The sequence below is a fragment of the Eufriesea mexicana genome, unplaced genomic scaffold, assembly GCF_001483705.2.
Source record: "Eufriesea mexicana isolate 0111107269 unplaced genomic scaffold, ASM148370v2 scaffold484, whole genome shotgun sequence".
NCBI classification, from domain to species: Eukaryota; Metazoa; Arthropoda; class Insecta; order Hymenoptera; family Apidae; genus Eufriesea; species Eufriesea mexicana.
The window spans coordinates 273,847-287,527 of record NW_016908637.1 but is presented as its reverse complement, the minus strand read 5'-3'; the positions used below and the strand labels follow the sequence as shown (position 1 = coordinate 287,527).

Here is a 13,681-nt window from a genome sequence, read left to right as displayed (position 1 = left end):
AGCATTCGTATAGAGTTAACTAAGGAAAACATCTAACAGCTAAACAGGTCTAGTCTCTCTTTGTTTACACTATACGGAATAATTTCCGTTATAAATAGATAAAATTTCATCTACTTCGTTTGTCGAAAATTGAAATTTACTTTCCGTCATAGGATATGTGACACTGAACTTTGGATAAATCTTAGAACATCGTACATATGTGATTCGTGGTACCGAACATGATAACATAGTTACATAGTTACATAGGTAATTATAGTTGAAGTTGTCTGATGGAAACAAGTAGGAACGTCTGGTTATATTTCTATCTCGACAAAATTTAATATTTAGCTTGCCAAAAGTATATATCTGTCGACTAAAAATTTTCCTACACGTTCTGTTTATGGAGTTAAGCTATGTAAACGCTATGTATATATATAATGCAATTACCGATATTTATAATCATTAATATGGATAAAAATAACTGTAAACGGAATAATAAATCCAAAATAAGTGTAGACCTTGTACGAGAAATATTTGATTCGATATTTATTATTCCATAATATGTATATCGAGGTATGAAATGGATTCTAGCGAGAATAAATATAAATACCAATGAATAGTTTTATTTATGAAAGTATAACGTTGACTTGGAATAGAAATCTAACGAATATCGTTAAACATGTTGAACGTTTATTTTTTAGGGTACACAGCTAGAGTAGAATTCGCCCTGAAGCTTGGATACACGGAGCGATTAGTCCAAACGGCGTTGGAAAAATTAGGTCCAGATCCAGAACAAAATGAACTTTTGGCCGAGTTAATAAAACTCGGTGCTAGTTGTTCTCAGAAATCAGTCGACACCCCGGAGGAGTCCGATGGAATCGTAGACACCGACTTGATGTCGAATGAAAGCAGTGGTGGATGCTGCAGTAGTCTCAGATCCGTCGTAATCGATGGCAGTAACGTGGCGATGAGCCATGGAAACAAGGAAATATTTTCTTGTAGAGGAATTAAGATTTGCGTGGATTGGTTTAAAGCACGGGGACACAAAGAGATCACGGTATTTGTGCCAAAGTGGAGAAAGGAGACCTCTAGGATCGATAATCCGATCGCCGACCAAGAGATTTTAGGAGAATTAGAAAGGGATCGTTTATTGGTTTTCACTCCATCCAGGTTTGTATATCGTTCTCTATATCGCATGAATTAAATAACATAATATTTATCGTAACAATTTTGATTTTTGAACAATTTTGAACAATGATAGTGTTTCTCAAATTTCTTTGAGTCGTGACCTCCTTTTATGATAGTCCAATGATCTGCGACCTCCTTCCATCTCTAACCTTCTTCTATGTAGGATAAGCTTAATTTAATAGGGTACAGAGAGCAGATTAAAAATAAACAAAATTTCAATAATTCAAAGTATAATTTTAACTCGGTATTTAATTACCTATCTTAATACGTATAATTAAAAATACGTATTTTATACACTTAACTAATTATTACTCAGCACATATCTCATACAAACATTATTTATTATATATTTAAAATATTTTAAAATATTTGTATAACTATATAAAATGGATAAATGCTGGATAAAAATCGATAATTAAAAATAACTGCTGCACCTTTCAAAAGACACTTCTCACCTCTTTGGGTATGGCACTCCACCGATTAAAAATCAATGATCTACAGTGATGTAGAAAAATAAATGAGATAAAAAACTAAGCGAGATAAAACAATGTAGTCAGATAAATTAAAAATAAATATTCATAAATAAATTTTGGTAATATTTTAGCCAATATTGACTGTACAATATCAAATATAAAGACATATTATATAAAAGAAAATAATGTAAGAATGTTATTGATCATTGATTATGACGTTATTTAAAAAATTGAAAATTCTTAAGCATAACCTACTTTAACAAAAGTTATTGCACACGACTTTAATTGTACATGTACAGAAGAATAATCTCTATTGGTCATTATTCGAGGCAATAATGGATCTTAAACGATAGAGGATTACAATTTGCTTATTTACGTATACATGTGTGATGGGCCAATGATTTAGATCACCTTGAATATCTGCATTATTTTTAGAGGTACGTAGCAGGAGCGGTCTTACATATCTTAGGTCGAGAAATGGCATGGGAGAGGTGAGATGTCAATTCTCTATTTCCCTATGATGTATCGGAGACCTTGTCTATGTGAAGTACAATTCGCGAATTTTCTTTATTAAAAATAAAATATACGTTTTACGCAAAGAATATTTCAACAAATATATTCCAACCATGTATTCCAGATATGAAAACACCTTTATATAGAAAAGTTGTATAATATAGCGAAATTTACAGTATGCGAGTTAAATTTTTTTCTAACAAAAATAGATGGTTTTTTGATATTCGAAAGTTACCTTTATTTTTTTACTTCACGTGCTATACTTTTTGTTAGTGGTGGAAGGAATTTTAATAACAACAAGAAGAACAATTCTTTATTTAATAAGAAGGATTGTAAAACACTAATATAACATTTAAATATAATTAATTTCGTACAATTACTCAATGACACGACTTCTCACTATTATATCTCAATTACAACTAACGTATCCGAAATCATTCTCTTTTTTTTTTCCTCTCATACATTACATTGCATACACAATTCACACACACCTCGATCATTAAACGCATACTCATTTATCATAATAACCTGAATTCATTACATATTCCAATCCCACGCATACTTGTTCCACTCATCCCAACACATATATACCTAAAAATCTATGTGACCACTACCACACTTTTCTACCCCAAAATGGTCTTTGATACAGTCATTCGAGAATATATGTAATACATAACGCGGTAAGATAAGAAGACACGTTATTAAAAATGATGCAAGTAATGTCCATGTGTATGAATGACACTCTGCAATCGTTGAATTACCGAAATTCGTAAGTATGCTATCATTTTCAAATTGATTATTGCACAGTTTAGCGACTCTTTTCTCCATATCTCGCGGAATTGTTGCCTTTCCTTGATTTACGAGTTTTGTGATAACGAACAAGTTAACCACAAAATTGGTTCGTTTTGTTCCTGGATTGAGAGGAGTATTCTATTAAGAATAACTTTTATTCTACGTACGTAATGATACAAGATCAAGTAGAAATATTACGTTACTTGACGCGTGTGGAAAGCAATATTTCTTCGACTTATTGATCAAAAAATTGTAACTGATACGTTACAGGTTATCCCTTTTATTAAAATTCTTATATACCTTTTACATATTCTTGTATAAATTCTTATAAAGATTTTCCATATCCTCGCAAATAATGGAGACACAAGATCCAAGTTATTCATTCTTTGTAATATCGGTAGTAACAGTAATGACAGTAACAACGACAGTAATTAACAAAACATTCATAAACATTAGTTTACAGCGTATAAAAATGATTTTATAGGATTTTATAGAATTTTATTAACCTTCTAGTAACCAAGCTGAAATCATAGTTTTCGCTCATTTGCTAATTTTTTTCATCTTGTTTTTCTTATTTTCTTATTGTTTCTGTACAACTAACAATTTTTATTTCCCTTGTTTTTTTTTTGAGTATTTATATAGCTTATATATATAACTTGTATATCAAACTGTCTAATAAATAAAAAATGAATTGACACGTATGCAGTATCGATTGAAGTGTCCTATCGAGGAAATATTTTTTATCTTAGTTTCTTGCTAGTGAGATGACTAAATAACGAGACTAAATAAACGAGAAATTGAAGAAGAAAATAGTGATATGTCGTGACGCAATAATAATTTATTTATTAGCGAATAAAAATTGGTGTCGAAACTTTCTTTTCATACAAATGTTTGACGAAAAATGCTAAAAAGAAACAACATGAAATATGCAATATATACGTATATATAGATAGAATTAAAAACTCTGCTAGTTCTCTTATGTAACCTCGTATAATTATATCACATCGTGAGAATATTCAATTTTTACTTGCCATTGATGGTATTTGTTATGAAATATTCCAATGTATTATGTCAAGGACGCTGCATTTTCTCGTGTAATTTTCCGTTTGATAATGTAGAAGATCTTGGAAGCTTTGAGAAAAGCTCTTAAAAATTTATAAACTTTACGAATCAATAAATTACAAGGCTATTGAAAGGCCATGTACATTCCTTATAAGCCAGATGCTTGTAACAATTGCTATATTTACGGTCTATAATATATAGGAAAAGTAGTTTTTAGTATTTGATTTTTAATAAATTGCGTGACGTAAGACCGCCCTTTAACCCTTTGATAACGATTAAAGTATATTTACGATTTTTTTAACGAAAAATAAACAAATAATCGTATCGCTAACGAATAATTTTGAATACTTATACTTGCAACGAAAATTTTAGTTCTATGTTCGTATGTGATAGAAATTAGCATACACATAGTTGTCTATCGCACTCTGGTAGGCAATTTTCCTTTTCAAACCTTTCTTATCTTTTCTTAGCTGTTGTTATTTCCTCTCCAGTTTTTAGTGTTTTTCCCTATAAATGAAACTGATGTCATATATAACCCCCTAATATTATTAATTAACTAGCCTTGGTTAACCATATTGACTTCGATACTTTATATTATTCTACATAGCTACAAATTATTCGTGTATAAGAGAAAGATTTTGTTTTGGCGAATCTTCTAGTAATCGTCTAGTAGTCGTTTAAAAATATTCCTTTAACATTTATTCTACGGTAATCAATAGAACACGCAGACACAAAGTTTTCCAAGAGAAAAAATATTTACACGCTAATAACTCTCAAATAGTACTTGACCACGGCATAGTAGAAGGCATAATGGAAATGACCTGTTTTTACAGTAAATTTTTCCACAATACACATCTGTGCAATATTACTGACACTCGAAGGTTCATATTAAAACGATCCTTGTCGAATTTATTGATTTTTCAAGAGAAAAGGGAAATACTCCATCATCTTCGGTTTGTTTTTATTTACACGTATTATAATTTCGGAAAAACATAAAAACAGGCTTTTTATAGTACCGATCCCATAATATTGCGTTTTATTTCTAAATAATAGAATGAATTATTAATAATTCATTCGGACACGAACTTTTCAATTCGTCAACTTATACTTATAGGTAATAGGTACCTCAACCACATCTAACAGCAAAAATAACACCAACAAATTAGGACTTTCGACGACGAACCAAAAACTATAGTATTTCAAGGCAAAGAATTTTTGAAATCGAAATGCTCATCGAAAAGATTCACAGAAACTGCTAAGCATTTGCATACCTGATTTATGATGCTTGATTCTACTTGTATACTAGGATATTTTTTTAGCTTGTTTGATCACCTTTCTAATAATTGCGGCATGTTAATCTCTCAGCCTAATGGTAGCCGTAATCATCTTCGATCCAAATCCTTCAAACAAGCTTGGGTTCGAGTCTCTCGACGTTGAAGTAACGAAAGTGGACGTGAAGTATCGAACTATAGCTGGTTTCTCTATCGGCAGTCTAGCATTTCGTCTGGACTCAAAGATTCTATAAGTACGTGATACGAAAGAGATACCGGTAGATTATGAATAAGTAGCAACAAACAACAGGAAAATTGGCACTATCGTGCAAATATGTAAAGTATTTATCAAACTAATATTTCCATCTATTACAAAATAAACTCTTGCAAAGGTAATGGAAACCTCGAATAAACGAGCATGTTAAAAAGGAATAGAAATAATAATAACAATAAATATGAAATGCCGTAAAAATTGCCGTTTGTAAAGAATCGGACAATTTGTTCAACTTTTTCAGAAAATATTTGATTACGTATCTATGAAGAATACGAGTTTCTTAAGCTACGGTATCGAAAAAGTGGAAAATTATTTTATTACTAGGAGCGAAGTATTAATGAAACAGGTACAGCAAAGGCCCTAAAACATGAAAGATTATTAAATCGTACAACTGTATAAAAGGCTAGGTAGGCACTATCGATCAAGAATGGTTCTGTGAGATTACGCGGAGATGACTAGGCAAAGAATGCAAGTTTGATTGGTTATACCGTAATAAAACCATCTTCTTTGATACTGCCATAAAGATAGAGCGCGGGTCTCTTTATTATTATTGGATAGAACTATTACATCGATAGATGTAATCATATAGCATCGCGTGACGAAAGGATACATTCGGGATATAACGAGATACATTGAAACTCACCGAGATAGAGCTATAAGAAGCGTACACAGCATCGGTATAGACATAGAATCAGAATGTTAATCATTATAACGTAAGAAAATTGTAACAACGTAATCTATCCTACTACTATACAACTGCACTGTCGAGAATTTAAAAGTAGAGATTTAAATCTCTAATCGTAAAGTAGAGTGTAGTGGAACGAGCGAAATATACAGGGTGTTCTAGCAAGCGTGATACAACTGGGTAGTTTCGAGAACTGGATAAGTTTTGGAATTATCAAACTTCTATTTTTATCCGTATTGTATTTATAAATATGGGAAATGTTATTATCTATGTATCTACTTCTTGCCAGTGTTGTTATTTCTATTGTGCTGTAGAGGAGATCGAGGCTGTTAGGCCAATTTTTCAGTTTCTTGATTTTTAATAAAGTCCGTGGTTGAAATATCGTTGTAACAATGATTAATGTATCTCATAAGTACTTGACTATCTAATTTCATAACTGAAGATGTCTCAATTTGCATGGTACTTCCTGTACGTGCCATACTGGTCAACTTCACGTTCGGAGTGAAGTGCGAATTCGGAATTGCTCGTGAAGAAAGATTCTGACAATGAGATACAATGTAGTTTGTTTAAGACGAAGATCGAAGTTACAAAGCTAGAGGGAGAATTGCGTCGCTCGCCTTCTTCGACTATTCAGTCGACCACTCTCGGGTTCTTATAAGAATTTCAACAGAAACGATATATACACATATATACATACATACATACATACATAGATTTCTTGACTAATAAAGAACATGTCAAGCATAAAATATACATTGTCGTTCTTTTGTAATAAGCAAAACCCGAGATGCAAATACTTGCCTACAATTTCTCAAGGAATTAAATACGAATTATAACGTATATAGAAGCTAATAAAATTGAAATATAACAGCAAATCGATAATGTGTTAACACGTTGACGCCGGCGCCCGAATTCACGGTCTGCTCTGTGGGGTGGCGCAGCGCTAGATTATACTATTCAATATAATACCCACTATATGATTCTTACAGATCTCGACAAGCTAAAAACGAATCTGAAATCGGTTTTTCTCCATCACTCTAAGTTTTTGAGAAAATCGATTTTGAAGAAGATCGCAATTTTTCAACTTTGACTTTAATCTATAACAAAACTGCAAAAGCTATACGATTCCAGTTGGGTTCAATGAATTCCGTGCACTTCAACTGATACATTCGTATACAATAGTTTGGCAATATCAATTTGCATATACCTGTAAATGTTAAGTAAACCTGATGGGACCAGTTTTGGCTCTAATTTTGGAATACTCTTTTCGATTTTTCTCAAAAAGTAGAAGTCTGACGCAAATTCTGACCATTGCACGAAATTTTCTGAACATTTTTCTAGAAGGAACGTTCATAGCGCGAATCAAAAAATTTGTCAACTTCGTACAGGAAAAAAAATAGTCATGCATGTTCGTCGGAGGACGACTGCGCGCGTAAGGAATATCCACGACGAAAATAGTGTTAGGATAGTGTTAGGACGCAGTGTAAGCTTTAGTCGTAAATTATGTTGAAGCGGCAATTTCGTCGAACCCCCGACTGACATGTTTGAAAAAATTAAATAATTATGTTAAGTTTATAAAATTGAATTTTTATGTTTTTACTATTGAGTGTTTGTTTATAATGTTGAGGTAAAATAATATAAACCTATTTTGTGAAATACAAGTGTGACCAACCATGATGCACGCCGCCTCACGGAACAGACAAGTGTGACCCACCGGTGATGCATACCGGCGTCAACGTGTTAAATCCTTATAAGAAGAAAAAATATTAGAGCGTAGGATATTTTTAGGGTTGAAGAGTAAGTGCATGGGAACGCTTGGGCCTTATTCGAAAATAAGGGATGATAAACAGCGACCTCGAGTTCGGCTCGAGCGTTCAGGCTGATATTTGGAGCGTGTACGGAAAGACAAACGACCGCGAGCAAGGATTAGAATGTACGGGATATTTATGACTGTATCAAGTGCGAGAAACGAGCGAAAGTTTAGGAATGCGTCTGAGTGTTTCAAGTACCTGGCCCACCGAGGACGAGGTCGCGTGAGAAATGAGTGATCGAGAAAGAAAGCCTGCGTATGAAAGAAAAGAGATTGTTAGGTTTAAAAGAAGGGTGCAAGAGTGCAGGCGAGTCAGAGTCAGAGTGTAGTCAGTGTGGAGAGTTAGAGTTACTGTCAGAGTGTCAGAGTCAGTTTACAGAGTGTGTAGAATTAGACTAGCCTTAAAACTGTAGTAAGCAATAGTTCATATTTTAAATATACATTATCGTTATTAATCCAAAACCGTGTTCTTTGTCCCGTACGTGCTGTTCTTCTATTTCCTCCTTATCCTTCACTCCCATAAGAGTATTATTGGAATGTACAGACACAGAGTGAAAAGCAAAATTGAATCCATACTACGTCAATATTTGAACAGCTATAACTTTGCAAGGAGAAATTGCACAATAACATATGTGGAATCAATATAAAGGACAAAGCATGTACTTTCATATTCCCAGATTTAATGTCTACGTAGATGCTTTTATAGTAGAAAACAACGACATTTTTTCGCGTGAAAAATTGTAAAAATTTAAACATTGGCAGTTCCACTAAAAAACTTTTTTGTCGACAAAATAATTCTTGAATTTCTAGCTTCAATTTATCGTTATGTCAGTTTTTATATCGACTGACCTTTCAACGTAATATAACCTTGAACTATAGTATGTACCCTTGTAAACTATTCCAAGTTCGTCGAATGGTATTCTTTCTTGGAAAGTAATCTATGTTTTACAATGTCTCGTTACAAAATGCTTCCAGTACTAATACATTATTTGTCTTGCTTCTCACGACTCACGATGTTTAATAAGTATGGATAACAAGGAGTTTGATAAGTAAGGTCTAAATTTGATTCTTCGAATGCGATCGCAGTTCTTCGAATAAATTAACGTTCGAAGAATATGAGACTATAGTATACCGATGCAAATAAATTTTGTTAACATTGATTTGCTGTTTCTCTCACTGTTAAACGACTGCTTATCTCGCTACTGGTCTATTCGCTAGGCACGAATGTTTCGAAGAATATGAGACTATAGTATACCGATGCAAATAAATTTTGTTAACATTGATTTGCTGTTTTTCTCACTGTTAAACGACTGCTTATCTCGCTACTGGTCTATTCGCTAGGCACGAATGTCTGTCTACGTTAGAACCTAGTTTGTCGGAACTAGAAAATATAAAAATGTATAGATGCGAAGGAATCGTGTAAAAAGAGACTCAAGTGTATAAGCAAGTAACGCATGATTACACAAACATAGAATAAATCGAGCGTGGTGGAAGAGACTTGCAGTTGGAGGGGAACATTTTATCGTGAATCTCGGGGGAGACCTGATTTACTCCATAGAGTGCGTATGAAAATTATTTGTCACGGTCAGTACAGCGTGATTTTACCTTCGGATTGGTAAAGATCTACTAAAAAAAAGTATCCACAGAATTGTCCTTGAGTATAATTTTTTGAGATGAAATTCTTTCTTATCGTACATTGTAATTTACTCGTCACTGGGAGAAAATGTCCGAAAGATATCATAGGTCACAAGTGGTGTGTTCCCTCGAAAAATGAACAGCTAACATTTTAACTTATCACACAGAGAGACGTAATCGATTCATATTTTTCCAGAGTGAAGAGAATTATTTGACACGTGCATCGAGTAAAATACGCGTAACGAGTGAAATTTAAGCGAGATAGGAAATTCGGTACGTCCTCGATACGTGCGTCGAGTAAACTGCTTGACACCAGAAAAATTCATCTAATCTTCCTTTCAAACTTTCTCCCGACGACCAGTAAAATACGTTGCTGAAATTATACTCAAAGACAATTTTGCGATTACTTTTTTTCAACAAACGCTGTAATGACCGTGACAGTGAATTTGCATATACCCTGTACGCTTTAACCCTTTCGGTACTACTGCCGCCCATGAAACGTTCTCTGGGTACTACCGTCGCCAATTGGCGGCATCTACGAAACGTCACCGATCACTGTCGCGATCCGAATGAAAAATTTAGTGCCAATGACGCTCGAAATTTCTATGAATACCGCAAAACACGTTTTCGCGGCTTCCAGTGCAACCACTCTTGTGGAAAACTTCCTCGTACCACGAATGCATAACCGCGGTCAGCTCCTCCGTACCGAAAGGGTTAAACTTCCCATTTTAAGCTAGTATGAACCATGGTATGTAATCAAGGTATTTGATATAGTCTTTGACGCGAGTGTGAAAACTTGTCGAATTTGACGCGTGTCAAATATTTTAAAATCCTCGGACATATTCCTATTAATTAAAGGGAGGTTTGTCGGAAGAAGAATAATATACAGCCGGAACCTGCATAATTCGAATCTGTTTTACTCGAAAACCTCTATAAAACGTATAATTTATTAAAATTCTTCTACTTCGACGCAGAACTTCTTCTATGAATCGAAATAAAACTTATTTTAACGCGAATTACGTACCCTCTATAAATCGCCATCTCTACAACTTCAAGTTTATAAATTACGTCTCATGAGAACTTTAAACCGATATTTTCGATATTTTGTTTCATTCGTTTGCATCTTAGAGATTTACATTTTCACCGATAAGATTAATTGCTATAGCTATAGTCTAAACTTTCTCGAGGACGATAAGGATACGCTGTTAAGTGGATCAACGAATATTTTTCTTTGATTTTTTGAAACGTTCAGCCATTAGTACGGATTCAATGTTAATACTTGATGTGTGCAAAATATCGAGAAACGTGTTCATTTTATCATTCTGTATATATTAAAGGTTGTGTCGGGTTAGTGACATAATATGGAATGGATCTAATGTGATGCAAACACTATTGTTTACTGAGTACTGAAACTCGCTTTGCATAAATTCAGCGGAAAATTACTTAAATTGTGGAATATTGCGCAACTATGTGTAAACTGAACAAACTTTTGCCTACATTAAGTTTTACGTTCAGTATGAAAAACCCAAATTTCCTTGAAGGAAATAAAAAACATTATATTTACGAGATTGACGATTCTATGCATAAAAATTCATTACATAATCCATTAATGTCTCGTTATATTTATCTATGAAAAATAACTAGTGAATCGACTTTTAAACTTAAACTTTACTTTATATTCAAAAGAGAAAAAACTATCCGTAAAGTATATACTTCTTAAAATAACATCAAGTTTCTTGCTTCTCTACCCAATAACTTTTACATCTTCGATCGAATTCTCCTAATTTAAAACTGCTTTCCCACTTCTTCTTCCATGGGCTAATTATCAAAATTTTTGTGCAAGTTAAAAATTACTTCGTAATGAAAATTAACTAAACTCATTATATAACTTTGACTACGCACAGAATACATTGATTTTCGACCATTTCATAAGAATATTAACTTTTATCATTTTCATCGTTTGCCCATCGTTATTTTCGCTTAAAAATCAGATACGATAGCTCAAGTCTGAACTTTGTTTTGGCGGATATCAAATTTTCAACTTTTTTTCGTCATGTTGTAGTATTTGACAAGAACAATCTGAAAATATACACCAAAACTAAGTTTAACCTATCGTAATACCGGAAGACAAATTTTTCTTGCGAAAAAATAATTGATCGCTTGCGAAATGTATAAAATTGGACGATTCGAATCTGAAGAAATATGAATCGCTTAAAAGATATTTCGAAGGTGGAATGCAGGTCCGTTTATATCCCTATAGACTTTCTCTAACACAGTGCTAAAAGTAGGGCACGCGTATTTTTCTTATTGGCCGAAATGGTCACATCTGCAAATCAAACAGTAGCATCGCGTGACGAAGAGAACGACGTGATCACATCTGAGCGGAAACAAGCGACGCGCGAGCTTTAAAGCATTGACGTAGACATTCGTGATAAGACTTGGAATTATTATGTTCTTTGATACAGGAGTTTTACGGAATTTTTATATCCATATCAAGGCGCTCTGTGAGTAGGGTCTTAAAATTGTCTTGATTGTAATACCAAAGTTATGCCAACGAAACTATACTACAACCGATATATACATATACATATATATGTACATACATATATGTGTACTATCGAAAAACAAGATAAATACTAGCACTTTTTCGATTTTTCTATTATACAAACGGTAGTTTAAGCTTTTAGAGAGAGCACACTTTGAGCTTGCGTGACTAAGCATGTTTTTGCCAAATTTGGTTGATTTTAGTTTTATTATTGTAAAGATAGCAGAGCATGCTTCGCATTAAACAATTCGCAGATCTGTAAGAATTTATATAGGAATAGTATCTGGAGTGCGTGCGGAAGGATGAGTGACCGTGCACAAGGATCGTGTGAACGGGATACTTATGGAAGTATCGGTTACGAGTGAAGAGAGTTAGGTATACGTCTAAATGTTTGGGGTACGTGACCCACTGAGTGTTTGGGCTACGAAGAATTCGTGGGAAAGCGTAATTGGGAAAGAGAGCATGGGTATAGATGAGGACAGAATGAATGGTTTAAATACAGGTACAAGGGCGCGGGCAAGGCAGTTCCTTTAGGACAGTTCCTTTAACACTAGGTTTACGGACGCTATTTGTATACCTGTTTCTAAGGACACCTGTCAAATTGACAGGTAAAGGAAACCACGTGCCATTTTTTTTAACGATTAGTTTAATTTAAAAACAATTATATATTATATTAACAGACTTAATATAAGTTAACGAAATCTGTTAATTATAGTATAATTGGAGCAACTCTTTCGTCAAATTAACGGGTTCCGTAAATCTAGTGTTAAGAGAGTTTCGTTAGACAGTGCCTTTAGAGAGTTCCTTCGGGAGAGTTTAACATTAGAGAATATCCGGCCAGTTCTTACTGTTACGTTATTAGATTAGTGAACCCCCTTACAATTCCCAGAAGTGGGATTATTAGTTTACAGATCTATTTTTGTAAATGACCTACGTAATTATTTTCGCATGTGATTACTATGCGAACATAGTTGTCCCGTTAACATGATTTTGGTTCGTACATATGTTCTATTTGGATAGAGATTGAACTATATTTTATTAATTAATTTATATGTACAGTGTTGATTATCGTATATCAAGTCAAAGTTCTAAATTTTGGAAAACTGACAAAATTATATTTTAAATTTAAAAAAAAGGCATTTTATGTAAATATTTAATCTCTTTTGTATAAATAAAAATTTAAAAAGTGGGAAAATAAAATGTATGACTTCACGATGATAAATTTACGCAAATTAACATGGTTATTATAGACAGATTTCAAAAGACCTGTTTCGATATCATTTATGTCGAATTACCTATTTATTCCTGGGATATAGCTTATGTAATTTTTACAGAATATTCTTTAAGTTATATACATTAAAATAAATCGCTAAAACACATTGATTTTGTTTAACCCAAAAACTGTATGTCCCACCTTAACGTACGTCAGGCTGTCAGATTAATTAAGATTTATA

The 13,681-nt window shown here is 33.3% G+C and overlaps 1 protein-coding gene across 1 annotated transcript in view; it reads left to right on the top strand.

Annotated features, from left to right (window-relative positions):
* Regnase-1 (zinc finger CCCH-type containing protein regnase 1) overlaps window positions 1–13,681 on the top strand; it is a 91,982-nt gene that overhangs the window by 63,107 nt on the left and 15,194 nt on the right. Inside the window, exon 4 of the mRNA XM_017897263.1 lies at window positions 681–1,149. Coding sequence (XP_017752752.1) covers window positions 681–1,149 — 469 coding nt within the window. The remainder of the gene's footprint in view (window positions 1–680; window positions 1,150–13,681) is intronic.